Source organism: Typha latifolia, chromosome 2 (genome assembly GCF_019914945.1).
Source record: "Typha latifolia isolate L0001 chromosome 2, TyphaL0001v2, whole genome shotgun sequence".
In the NCBI taxonomy this organism is placed as follows: Eukaryota; Viridiplantae; Streptophyta; class Magnoliopsida; order Poales; family Typhaceae; genus Typha; species Typha latifolia.
The window spans coordinates 13,929,664-13,944,128 of NC_133087.1; the positions used below are offsets into that span (position 1 = coordinate 13,929,664).

Below are 14,465 nucleotides of genomic sequence, written 5' to 3' on the forward strand. Positions count from 1 at the left end.
GTTAATAGTTACCCTTTCCCTACGACTAAGGATATGATTGACTCTAATCCCAAACAATTATTATGGAGAAACTATGTGGTGATTTGATGGCATGATGATTTAGCTCAAGGATTCGATTCGACTGATGACTCCATAGTGCGATTGGCTTAAAAGAGCAGTTCAGCAAAGCGACGGTTTGAAGCAATGTCTTAGCACTTATTTTATTTATCATCTAATGAAATAAATTTGAAAGAAGTGGAAAAACTCACCAACAAACGCTAAGGAAAAAATCCTCTAAGAGTGAGAGGAGAAAAAGTATATTTTAACTCTTGATAACCCCCATCTTGTTTATTTATGATATCATAATCCATTTAAAACTCAAATAATTTATATATCACACGAATAATCCATTCGTAATTCTTTCGTAACGCCAACAAATTTATTTATGGTCTGAAAATTATATCTAAATATAAATAATATGTATAATCCAATTTCTCATTTATTGTGTTCGTATTTAATATTCTAATATGTTCAATAAATAACTCATATTTGTATTAATCTAAACTTAATTCGTTCCTACTCGATTAAACTTAATATTCTAACATGTTTTTAAGACATTAAAATGACTTTTGGCAAAGTCATTACCGTACGTGGAAGATATGAAATATGTGGACTTTCTAAGCAGCCAAGTTGAATCCCAGATTTGGCTTCCATAAAGTTAGCTGAGATTTTGACCGATTAATTTTTTAATCTATTATAATTTTTGCCGATTACGATTCTTAATTAAGAAATCACCGCACCACAATGTTAAAAAAACTATTAAGAAAAGTGATTAGTAAATCACCCTCCTAACAAGTGATTCATAAATTACTCTATGAGAAAATGATTCTTCCCATACCAGCCTAGCAAGTCCCTCTAATAGTTTTCAAGGTATTGATTTAAGGAACTTTTATAAATCACATCTAATATTTTATCTATTTTATTATTCACACTTTGTTTTTAACTCCTTATTTTTTTTCTTATAATTTTTATTTAACATCCTCGCTTAATTTAGACGGTACTAAAAAAAAATCTCGTTATGATATACAAAATAATGTATAAATATCTAAATTATATTGTCTCTTTCATCCTTGTTTTCACTTCCCAAAAAAGAAAAAGAAGAAGGAGAGGAGGAGGAGCCGGAGGGAAAGATGAGAAAATGTGGTGGTAGCGCCGTAAAAAAGGTAGGTGGAGAAGATGGTGGAGGAATATAGAAAATAAAAGAGAATTGTGGAAATATTTTAGTAACTTAGTCGACATTAGTTAGTTAAAATAACATCAGGATGTTAAATAATAATTATAGAAAAAAAATAAGATGTCAGATTATAAAATCCTCAAATACGGAGTGTAAATCATAAAATAGGTAAAATATAGGGTGTGATTTATAAAAATCTCTTATTTTAATAATTAATTCGCTAAGAATCTTTGTTTAAGATAATTATTTATTAAGCTAATAAAAATTACAGTAATATTAACTCGAACAACACCGTACTACATAAATTATTTTTCTTTTGTAGCAGTAATTTGATTTTTTTTAAAAAAATTGACTAAGTTTTTGATATGCCAAATAATTCATACACTGTGCTGCGAATGGGATGGCATTTAATAAGACTAATAAAAAAAAATGCCTCTGGATTATCTTTATTTAGTCATTCACGCATGCATCATAATTTTATTTATACAACATCAAAGAGAGCGGCAAGGAAGGTTTATTTGGTTTAGAATTAGATCAAGCATGATTCAATACATTCTAAGAGTAGCATAATAATTCGACTTTTAAATAAATTTAAGTTTAATTTAATCAAGTTCATATCATAAATAAAATAATTTATTTAATCTAATTAGTAAATGGGTCGTGTTCTTAGTAGAAGACTTTATTGAGTTTGACAAAATTTTAAATAATATTAGCATGGTGATGGGAAGATCAAAAACACAGATGTAGAGGCTTCACATGAATGGCTAAGTTGACTAAATATATATATATATTCTAGTAAAAAATCTAAGGTTTCTCTTTTAAGAAGTCAAATAGTTGGCCCAATTAACAAGTGGGAGACTTTAAAATTAAAAGCAAAAAAAAAAAAAGTTTAACAAGTGGGAGACTTATAAAATAAAAACAAAAAAAAAAAAGTTTAACAAGTGGGAGACTTATAAAATAAAAACAAAAAATAAAATAAAAAAAATTAATAAGTGGGTCTCAAGGGAGGCAACCTGGAGAAATATTTCAAGTAAATTATCATTTTCTTTTGTTTATAATAAATATTTGTCAAATATCAAGCAGGAACTTTGTAGCAGATCCTACCAATCTAAATTATAAATTTCTTTTTTTATATAAATATTAAGATTAATACTTATAATTTTTAAGTGATTTATACTAAAAATATTATGCATTTTTATTTCTGTAGGGTTAGACCCGTTTTATTTTTTCCCATTTTTTCTAGTTTATCTTTTAAATCTGGTCACGAAGAGATGCATTAATACAATCCGGTTGTTTATACAAATATTTTACCTTTGTCTAGGAAAGAGGCAGATAGTAAATATAACATTATGAAACAAAAAAAATATATAATTGTTCATTATATAAGAAAACTATACAATTTATAAAAATATAATTGTTTGTTAATTGTGAATCTCGTAATAAAATTGTGAAACAGAAAATAATTAAATTAAAATCTCACTTGTAAGGAAAAACCAAAAGAGACCTAAGTGATAAAAATTAAAATCGTATCCACAATATCTTTTAGTATATATATAATTAAATTTGTCGTGAACTGATAATTATTTCCGCACCTACTACGTTTTTATTTAATTCACTAATAAGTATCTCTTTTACACCAACCAACCTAACTCCACCTAAACATTCATGCTCACTAATTTCATCCCATCAACATCTAATTAAATTAACATGTCTTTTAAGTCTGGACCAGAAAAAGGATCATCATGAATGATCACATTGTCACTGTATGATAGGAGATCTCATTTTCATATTTTCAAAAGTAAAATAGTACTAAAGCAGTAAGAACTTATAAAGCTCAGGTTGTATCTGAGAATATTGAGACAGTTCAAATTATAATAGAATGAACTATGAGCACCATTGGGAGAGAGGGATGTCATGTATGTTTAAGTGAAAGAGTCTGCCATAAATCTTAGAATACAATCTCCCTAAACCTCACCCTTATTTACATAGGCATTCTATATTTTATTTTATATATGTATATAATATTTTAAACTAAGAAAAATATTCACGTAAACTCCTTAATTTAAGAAATCTATGTGGTAAAAAAATTCTTATAGCCTACGTGGTAAAATAAAATTAGAGAATATATGTGAAAAATGGTGGGGTTCAAAAAAGAGAGTCAAATGTAATTAATTCAAATATAAACTCTTTTTTTCAATGCAGAATTAAGCCTTCATATTTGAGGGACTTTCAGATGATAAAAACTAATTATTAATCTTGAAGCTATCCGGTTAGTTAAAAAAGCTAGCACCGAGAAGAGAAAACAATAGAAAATCCTTAAAAAGATTAATTTATTAGAGGATAACAAATTTTTTTTGGTGAATTTCAAATTACTCCTAAGTGGTTATCCATAGAATTAAATACACCATTTAACTTTTATTTATATCACCTTTTTTTTTATGGTTTGAATTAATATAAAATCGTCAACTTTTTCATCCAAACTTATCAAAGGAAATATAAATTATCATAGTACTTCTCATATTATGTTAATAACTCAATTATTTAAGAATAAAGATAAATCTTCTCTCTATATTTTTAAGATGATTAAAAATCGTCATGATCGTATATTTAAAAGGAGGTATATTGCGATAGGTAAATAATAGCTAATATTTAATATTTATTGTCTTAGATAAAAGAAAGTATATTCTGTTTTAAATTTAAAGAAACCATTATGGTTGAAAATTCTCCTTTAATATATATAGTAAATATTCTTTTGTACTTTTTTTAAAGTTTGAATAGAAATTTAAACTATTTCATACTAATTTAAATCCAACCAAGCCTATATGTTCATTTAAATTAATCCAAACTTTCCAATGAATTCAAACCAACCTTGACTCATTTCATAAATGTATCTAACCATTCAATTGGTGATTATAGTATCACAGGTCACATTCTCCCCAAGAAAAATATGGCCAGGTAGCTAGAAAGTAATTAGTCGACCATCCTCTCGTAATCCTTCTAGATTTCCATTCTAATGTGTCAACTAATGAAAGCAGCTACACAGACAATGTTCTTAGTGCTTCTTTTTTTTTGGGGGGGTAGAAAATGTTGATAGTTTTTGTTTTCTTTTGTAGAAAACGTTGATAAAAGAAGTAGATCTTGTCTCCCAGAAAAATTGGAACTGTGTTATTATTTATTTTTTTCAAACATTCTATCTAAACGAGAGAAAATATATCTCTATGCTAAATTTCTCTCCTCTTCTCCTCTCGGAATCAATTTATTCTAGATGTTTGAATAAGCCCTATAGAATGGGAATCTTTACGGCTTAACTAGTCTTCCTCTAAATTTGGATGTTCATATTAATAGATGAGCAGTACTGTGGGTATTTTATAACGCCCTTCCAGATTGGTGTGTATATATGTATATTACTAGGAAGATAATGACAAATAAATAATAATTAGGCTAATCCTAACATGGCTTATATCTCCTTCACCACGACAAAAGGAAAATATAAATGTCCAAAATCATTTTATATCCTAGTGGTTTGAGAAATACGTCTCCATGAGGTGGGGAGTTTTGACTTCCCTCAAGGGTTGTTTTATAGCTTAATTGAGATTTAGAATACCTCAAAAAGACAAGGGATTACTGAAAACTCCACATGACCGCACATAGGATAGAAAAAAAACACCTCTAGGAGAGAAAAAAAAACAATCAACACAATCAGCAAGTCAAAGGAGAGAGAGAGAGAGAGAGAGAGAGAGAGAGAGAGAGAGAGAGAGAGAGAGAGAGAGAGAGAGCAATCATGATCTTCTTGAGAACTGGTAGTCAAACCACAAAGGAAATAGCAAACCTGCGTTAGGCAAACAAATGCTCTGTTATGATAAAGAACTTGTTTCAGAAAGATGAGCGATATGTTTATCCCACGTATGATTATTTTCTGGTTGATATAAATGTACTGTTGAAATATAAGATATAAAAATTAATATTTTTGATAGAATAGCCGGTAGTTATAGTATTAGAAATTTAGAATCAGAGTCATGAGTCTAAATCCTACCACACTCATAAAAACTATCCATCTATTTAAATTAAGTTCTATTCTTGAGCCCATTAAAATGTTTTAACTCTGAAATGAAAAAAATAGTGTTAAACTATAAAATATAAAAGCCACTGTTTTTAAAGAATTAAAATTTCCGAGTAGTATGTGAGATAATTCGTACCTTAATTTTTAGTCCATTATTTTGGTTATTAATTTCATAGGGGAGAAAAAGAGAGAGAGAAAAAAGAAAAGAAAAGAAAGAGGAGTTGCTTAAAAACTTACCCCATGCTAGCGTTGCCATGAGTGATCTCGACTTGATCACCGGAGCAAACGAGCTAACTGCGCCAAAGCCAAGACGAAAGAAACAGTTAGTCATAGTTCTAAAATCTTGAATGGCATCGAAAAAAAGAGGATGGAAAGTTGGATCCAGAGGTTCTATTCATTGTGACATCAAAGATTCATCTGGGAATTGGGTTCTTCAAAGCATTGCTAATGCATGCAGAATGAATGCATTGGTGTATCAAAAGGAAGCGTTTACGTTTACGTACATTTAGAGTCACAGTTGGAAGTGGAGTTCCAGTCCCCACAGAGGCAGAGATCGGCGCCGCTGCCGCTGTCGTGGCCGCACACGCCGCCGGTGGCCTGACACGCCCCGCAGAAGCCCTTGTTATCCATCGGCAACGAGTAGGCGAGGCGAATGCCGTAAGCCCACGCCCCCGGCCCCGGCGGCCGCACCGGAGCGAGGCTGTATGCACTGCTGTACCCCTCGCATCCTAAGTGGCTCATGTTGATCTCCCGGATCGCCGCGAACTCCACCGCGCAGCATTCCGGCGGGTTGGTCTTCTCGCCGTAGGCCGGGGAGCGGCGGCGGTCCCAGACGGGGCAGCGGTAGTAGTCCTCGCAGCCCATCCCGGAGATGTTGCGACAGGGCAGGTGCCTGTCCGGGAATCCCTGGTGTCAGAGTATACATTAGTAGAACTACTTTTCTTTGATAACAGCTTTTAGATTTTAGAGAAGATATCGAAATTAAACTAACTCGGCATCAGAATAGGAAGTCATGAGTTTGAATCTCGTCTAATTTTATCATTGTGATAACAACTTTAGCTTAAAAAGAAAGAGATTTTCTAATTACTTATGATTAATTTTCGACAGGTAGTTTTTCAAAGTGTATAGATTTAAATTGATAAAATACCCTTCTCCTAAAGTTAAAAGTTTAGGGTGTAAAATATCACTCTTTTTTTTTTCACATTATATTTAACTCTCTTGTAATATGATATCAGATTAACATTAGACAGTTTTTGAACCATTTTAAACAATTTCTTAAAATTTAAGTTCTTAATTTTAATTGAAAGAACGGTATTCTTGAAAAAGATAAACATTTGGGTGCCTAATTATGATATTTAAAAATATATATAATAGCAATTACGATACAATTATGGAAAAAACTGTAAAAGAAAATAACTAATTAATTAATTAATACGGTATTAATTATCAAAGCACGAGTTCCTGAATTTAAATGTAAAACTGTTCCTGACTGACTGAGATAGAGAATTATATACGAATAAAACTACAGTCTCTAACTGCATAAGCTTTTATACCTGGAACAGGGGAGAGTCAGCGCTGCATCCAAGCAGCATGAAGACGTTGTCGGGGTCGGGCTGGAGGTAGGGGACGCGCCACCGCTCGACGACGAAGCCATCATTGGCAACGGCATTGTGGGGCCGGCGGCGAAGGGCGTAGCAGTCGGACATGGCGGGGTCGTGGAGGGTGAGACCGCGGTAGGCGTAGTCGATGTCGAGGACGCGGTAGGAGCCGGAGGGGATGTGGAGCATCAACATACCGTTGATGCAGAAGAGCAGCTCGCGGAATCCGGCGTGGCCACAGCCGGCCTGGAGCCCGAAGGGGTAGTCCACCGTGATGTTGCCGCAGTAGGATCGGCACGTCAGGCTCCCGATGGGCAAGGCCGCGGCCGCAGCCGCCATGATCAAGAAGAAGAAGAAGAAGAGGAGATGTAATAGTTGCAAACCAGAAGGAAGTTGGAAGAGCATAGCTTCAACTGTAGCTGACTCAGCCGTGTGTAAGAAAGTGGAGAGACAGAGGAAAGGCATTGAAAAAAAAAAATTAAAAACCAATGGAGATATTGGAGAGGAACATATTCTTTGCTTGGTCGATGAGTTAAGTAATTTTTGCTTTCTCTTTTGCCACCACATGCATGCAATAGAATGCGTCTCCTTTTCTTGGTCTTGGTGCATCGACAACACCTTTGCTTATATAAAAATTGAAGACAGAGCTTAAAGTAAAGCAAGAAATATCTTGAAACAAACTTACAATAAAGAGAAGAACGTAGGCTGGATTTTTAATAAAAGAATATAGAGTAAAGAGAAACGGTAGGTACGGCACGAGAACTGGAGATTACAGCACTTGAGTCCGACTGCATTCTCGAGACCGCATTCAGCGTTTCCTCTTTGTATCCAGACCCTGCAATTGACTCCCAAGAACAGGAGAAAATAAATGTTTTTGAGTGATTGTTTGATACCTATATATTTATACGACGTAAGGAAAAAATTTCAAACCAGTTGAACTCAAGACGAAAGGGATATCAAACTGCAAGGGGTTAGGATCTTAAATTTCAAAACAATAAAGACCCTGAGAGATACATACAGTATTTGATAGTAATAGAACATTCCTATGACAAAATTAAGTATATAAATTTAGACAGGGCATTGATCCAGGCAAAACTTGTAATTGATGCTGCACCGGAAAGAAATCCTGAAAGATCAAAGGAACTCTGCCTATGCAAGTTCCACTTTGAAAAACCTCCTTATCTTCAAATTTAATTCGAATTTTTTTTTCTTCCTTCCATGAGCCGACAACAGTTTCTTCCTTCCATCAGCCAACAGATGGTACGAAAATATTGTAATTGGAATTTAAGTATTACTTCTTTAACCTCCCCTCGAGCTTTTCTATTGCAGCACCAACACGACTATGGCTTGCTTCTCCTCTCTCAGTCAAATCAGATGATGGGTTAGAACTTGCAATCTCTTGATTAGCCTTCTCTACCAGCTTCAATTGTAACCAACCTGATCAGATTTATTCAATAAAATAAGCCGGAGACGGATTATATAATTGCAATAATTTTATGGACAGATTTAGTTGAGAAACAGAAAAGGAAGTTGAGTCATATCTAGCCACTTCTAAAAGGCAACTTTGTTACTAATAAAAGTGAACTGTTAAGCACATTACAGAGTAGTTATGTTTGTCATGAAGACAAACAAATTGATCAGTTAGACTTACGTAGTGACAGTAATCAAAATTTTTATTAATAGATTTATAATTTATTCAGTCGAGAATATGGATTCTGAACAAAGTTGCCTCAAAAGAGTAAATTTAGAAAAATAATGGATATATCAGTTTCCAAAGCTCTTTTTCACAATGGCCCATATGATACTAATAATGTGTTGTATTTCTCAGGGTCATTTTGTGCCATACTCTCAATATTTGATATAATTTCCATATATTTGTCTTGAAGATTAAAATGTGAAGGATACCTTTGTCACTGAGATAAAGTGATTCTCGAAAAAAAATAGTGACTGGTAGAGGCAAGCATAGAAGTTATGCGAGATAAACATTACCAAGAGGAAAGCAAATTCCAGCTCCGAGAACTGACCCAAGCAGTATGTTCCTAGCACGCCACATCATGGAACCTGGTACTGAAGGTCAAAATTAACTAGAGTCAGTTGACAGGAAATTTTCTTATCATCTATCATAGCAATTATAATTCTCCAGGTTGATTTCGAAAAGAAATCTGGACAATCATAAAACTTAAGAATACATGGAGAAAAATGGAGCTGACAAAAATAAACAAAGACTGTAGATAACCAATGAAATAGACAGAAAAGTATACAACAGAAATACAAGAACCCCTGTAGCTACAGTGTGTACAAATGAATTAGAGAAAAAATAACAATAATCAGGAAGGAAGTAGCATAAGACATAGTGAGCTTGGCAGCCTGCCATTAGAATTTCATAGCTAACCATGTGCAAGTTTTCAATATACTGCTTGCTAACCCGTATGCAATGCAAGAAATATCAGCCTTCAAAAATTAGGAGTTTGGCATTGGCGGAAACATGAACTATTAAATATACATCCAATTCAGACAACAAAGCCTCAATACAATACGATACAGAAAACTGTATCATAATAACCCTTGCCTAAATATGAAATGAAGCATATTATTCACAATTTAGTTATTTACAACATCTTGAGCTAACACACTATAGTATCATATAGTTAATTCTACTAGAAAACTTTGAGGAATCCAAGTGTTTATCCATAGGCAATTAACTTTAGGTGTCACATTACTGCTTAACCTTGCTTAGTTGAACAGTGTTGATCCCGTCCTGGAGAACAGGTGAATCAAGAACTTGAGATTAATATATCAACTAACCAAAAAAAGTGGCAATGCTTCATTTCTAATATTTCTTCTAAATAACCTTTTTATGAACACTTAAAATGTTACAAAATACTAACATTCTAGGCAGAATATTTGAGGCTTAGAGCAGACAAAATAAGTCAAGATTCTCACATATAAGACCAAACATGGCAGCAGTAGCGGATCCTGCCCCAGCAATATTCAGTACATCATGCACACCCCGCTTATCAGAAAGAAGATTTTGTATGCCAAAAAATGTTGCAGTGAACATGCCAAGGCGAACACCACCAACTAGTGAACCACGGGTTATCCTGTTGAACCTCTTCTCCATTGCATCTCTCATTAATCTGTATTGCTCACGCTTGTCCGGTGTGCTCCCCATCTTCAGCATAACTTCTGCATCCTTGCTCTACAAATAAGATATATTCAACTAATGGAGAGAGAGAGAGAGAGAGAGAGAGAGAGAGAGAGAGAGAGAGAGAGAGAGAGAATTGCAGTTATAAACTATAATAGGTGTCACCACTACATGAACTCAAGATTTTGCTTCCACATTTAGGATCCATTTGATTGTGGAATAAGAAAAAATTGTAATTAGAATAAACAAGCACTTATTCCGAAATAAAGGAAATTTTCGTTCCAATTCCAATTTAGTGCTAGAATAAAAAAGATGTGGTAAAATGTTACGAAAGAGTAACCAAAAATCATAAAAATGAATTCCCATCTCTTCTGTAGAGGACTTGATTGCAAAGACTAATATCCATGTTACAGAAGGAAACATGATTTTATCAAGTAAAATATGATGAAAGACGAAAAGTTAAGTATTGCTTTCCTACTTCAGGAAGTATTGAGAGAATAAGATACAATGATGATCTTTGTCTGACCATTGCAGGTTCTAGAAAATATCTTGAAGATAAAACCAATATTTGAACACATACATTTCTTATCGTATTTTATTATCAGCATATTAGGTGATTTAGGATATATATATCACCTAATGGTGGTGATTCCTGTGACTTTGTAGGACCATTGCAGGTTCTAGATAAGATCTCAAAGCCAATGCCACATATATTTTTGATAATGTAGTTTATTTATCAGCATATTAGGTCCTAGGAATGACTTGTTAAGAGAAAAAAATTCCTACCATGTCAAGACTACTAAGCCATATATATATCACCTAATGGTAAAGACGTGTGACACAAGATCATGGACTCCAACATGTTGAGACTACTGTCTTGGCATTCGAAATGCTTAGAGACATTTTTAGGATGCATCTCAATTTGAAGTGACAACATCTTAATGCTGTCTGAGCACCAACATATCATGGAGATCAACTCTGATTATCTTCTATTACTTTGGTTCTACTGTACTAGAGGAATAAAATAAGATAATTAGATTAAAAATTCATACTTATATTTTGGAGATCAAATTTCACCTCATTCCTACTCAAGCCGTAAATCTTACATTTAACTGCCAACATTAACAGGAGAAAGAAAGAAAAAACTCTATAATGTACTTTTCTTCTTAAGATAAATAAATAAACTGATTTCATCTACCTCATATTTATCTTTAAATAAACCCATAGCAACAATACTATGAGCTTTTATATACTATTTCTAAAACAGAAAAAAAATTCAGAAAATTACATCTTACCACAGATGCAGCAGCTTCCTTGGTTCCACCATATAACAAACCCGTGAAGACTCCAAAAAGTGTCGCGGTGCCCCAATTAACTGTTCCGACCAATTTCTGCCTTTCCTAAAATTGGGAAAAAAAGTAACTATTCCTTTTTCTAACCAAAACTAAAAATATAAACAAATTACACCATAATGAATTTAGCTGCCTTCCACCTGATTTAACTAACATTACTTTGAATATATCGACAACAAAGAGTACTTGAACAATGTCACAATTTCTGGGTAATCCAACCATAAAAACCCTCTCAGATCGCCCATAACATATAGATAACTTAGATTGTTCACCCAGTAGAGGGAGAAATCGGGCTAATTGTAGGGAGAGGAATCGGGCTGCTTGGGTCGTTTGGAATTGACTCGAGCCTGAACTCGCTATTGGAGTCCGTGACCATGACGGAGAGTGACAAGTACATGGCCGGGTTAAGTCGCCAAATGATTGGCTCCTTCCTCTTCGACGATGATAAGGATGCTACCACCAACATGAATGATTCTTTTCAAAGAACAAAAGAAGAGGATTGTGGTTTTTACTGTTTCTTTCAGAAAGAAAAAAAAAGAACCTAGAAGAGTTTAGCAATTCCACAGAAAACATTGAACACTTCAGTAGTTTTTCTCATTCATAAACCGCTTTGCATTTTCTAATATCCTCATCAAGAATTACAGAATTTACGGGTTACAATATCCTCATCAAAAATCCATTCTTTGCATTTTCTAGATGCTGTCTGTAAGAGAACATATTCAGCACCTCAACCTTACCGTATGGGCATTTAGCTCTTGAGCAGATGTTATCTTAGAGTAAACTAGGCTTTCAGCTTTATCAATATTTGTACAAAAAGGTATCAAGCAAAGAGACAACCACTGAAATCACACTTTAAGATCATATTTCTATTTTCATATCTGCCGTATTTCAGAGTCTATTGTATATGCATGGCATGCAATTATAAATATGGGCTTTTAAGTTCTTGTAGGAAAATAAATATTATAGCAAGACCAGTCCACTTACTATGACAGTAATCTCATGTTGATGACCATCGGCTTCGATAGAAGAATCCCTTCCCATATCCGATGGCTTATCTCCTAGAGTAGTTGCCTTCAGATTTTGCATGCTAACTGCACTAGCAGATGACTCTTGACTAGCATTTGGTCGATAACTATTTGAACCTAAGCTGCTGCCTCTGATTTCTGAATGCTGAAAAACAATTTATTCAAATCATTGTCAGCAAGCATAAATATATCTCATCCTCTATAACAGAGGTCCAGAAGATCAATAGTCAAGTTCTCATCATACAGAATAGGATCTCTAGCAGAGGAGTTGCTGCACTAATAGAGAAGGGATAAGTACCAGCAATGGCTCATGCTGTTTCAAGTGCTTCAACAACACTACCACCTTTAAAAGGATCGGATTTGAATTACTTATTTATATGCAATTTGAATTAAGAATAGGGGTAATTGGCATACAGCAGCCTACATATTAGTGAATTTGTCATTTTACCCATGCCGTCAGGTATTTCAACAGAACTTAGCCGCTGTCTGAGATTAAGGCAGCAATTCTACAATCATCATTATCCTTTCCACTCAAAAGGTGTTAACTTCAGCCTAACCAAGGGAGCTTTCTGCTCATTTTGCAGATACGGCAGAGGTTTGAAGTGCAAAATTGATTATATTCAGGGTTTTACATGCAAATTTCAGTGAGAAATATACCTGATTGCTGAATGAGCCTTGTTCAGGCTTTGCTAGAGGCGGGGTTGATTCGGCGGTGGCAGTGGCGACAACCGGGCGTTCGTATTGGGTGGCATTCGTGTCCGGGTTCCAGAAGTAGATGTAGCCAGTGCTCCCATCGATCAGACCCTTCCACGGCTTCGGCAAGGTAGGATCCGGCGGCGCGTACCGCGGCCCCTTGGATGAAGACGACGCCGTCTCGGTCATGGTGATCGGGCTGGAATGCCACCTCGCGAACCCTAGAACTAAAAAAACAAAGAAGCCCCGAACGATCCAAATCCAACTAGATCGAAAGATAGAATGGAGATGAGAGCAATCTAGGCTTTATCCTTTGGGATTGAGAAGGGAAAACACTAGAGAATGGGAGGAGATGATAGGAGAGAAGATAACTCTCCCGCTTTTCTCAATCTCGAGAGCTTTTGGAGAAGACGGGCGACGGAGCCAGCCGAGTAATGGATGGTTGAAGCCTCCAAATCCTACTCATTTTCCACATTTTTGTTTTACCTTTTTTTTTATTAAAACTCTTTTGCTTTTACTTGCTATTTTTTTTAGTTATTAGAATATATTACTGTATTATTATAACGTATTCCAATATCAAGTATCTATATATATATATATATATATATATAATTAAAGCGAAATTTTACAATGAAAAATACGTAGAAACAAAACACTGAGGGTGGTTTAGTTTATCGTATTTAAAAATATATTTATATTAAGAGATATATGTTTTTAGATGTTGTATCTAAATAAATAAATAACTTTTTTAGTTGATTATATTTCATAATATTGTATTTGTTAAACACATATTTTGTTAGTTATATTTTATAACGACATATTTATTTAATTACATGAGTAGAAGAAAGTAGAGAAAAAATAAGTTAGAGTTGACGATGAAAATGAGAAAAAAAAAAACAAGAGAGATGAAAGATCGAAATGTAAGGAGAAGGATGAGTCAAATTGGAATGGCTAAATAGATATCAAAAGATTGAATCTTAGTCTAATTAATTTTTTAAAATATTATTTTTTAGATTTAGTACACCAACCAAATAATAATTTTTTATTAGATACTACATCGATGGTTTGCCTTTCGTCCAGCCTATGCAACACGGCCGCTGACTACCGGAAAATAACGAGCTCATATCAACAACAACAACAACAACAACAACAACAACAACAACAAAACAGACAGCCAAGTGTTGTTGCTCTCCCTTTACATTTACATCAAAGCAGACAGCCACCCCTTATGTTCTGCAGAATGTCAATGACTCAGTAACAGCACAGAGCAGAGTGTCTCTATGTTAACTTTCTCTGAACTTATTCCTGAATCCAAGCAGTCTGGGGACTCTACAAAGTTAGACCAGGGAATTCCATAAGAGATGTAACAAGTGGGAGGA

The 14,465-nt window shown here is 34.2% G+C and overlaps 2 protein-coding genes across 3 annotated transcripts; both read right to left on the reverse strand.

Moving 5' to 3' along the window:
• Positions 1–4,754: 4,754 nt before the first annotated feature.
• On the reverse strand, positions 4,755–7,614 carry LOC140782312 (uncharacterized). 2 transcript variants are annotated; one of them, XM_073128807.1, is made up of 5 exons: positions 6,827–7,614; positions 5,777–6,179; positions 5,511–5,567; positions 4,963–5,042; positions 4,755–4,926 (listed from the first exon to the last, which is right to left on the reverse strand). In XM_073128807.1, the coding sequence occupies exons 1-4, from the start codon at positions 7,478–7,480 to the stop codon at positions 4,993–4,995; spliced, it is 1,164 nt and encodes a 387-aa protein (XP_072984908.1). In that variant the 5' UTR covers positions 7,481–7,614; the 3' UTR covers positions 4,755–4,926; positions 4,963–4,992. The 2 variants fall into 2 exon arrangements, with proteins under 2 accessions (XP_072984908.1, XP_072984907.1); XM_073128806.1 differs by having other exon boundaries at positions 4,755–5,042.
• Positions 7,615–7,804: 190 nt separating this feature from the next.
• On the reverse strand, positions 7,805–13,557 carry LOC140782313 (uncharacterized). The gene is made up of 6 exons (XM_073128808.1): positions 13,051–13,557; positions 12,353–12,538; positions 11,312–11,416; positions 9,815–10,070; positions 8,861–8,938; positions 7,805–8,308 (listed from the first exon to the last, which is right to left on the reverse strand). The coding sequence occupies exons 1-6, from the start codon at positions 13,273–13,275 to the stop codon at positions 8,163–8,165; spliced, it is 996 nt and encodes a 331-aa protein (XP_072984909.1). The 5' UTR covers positions 13,276–13,557; the 3' UTR covers positions 7,805–8,162.
• Positions 13,558–14,465: the final 908 nt, after the last annotated feature.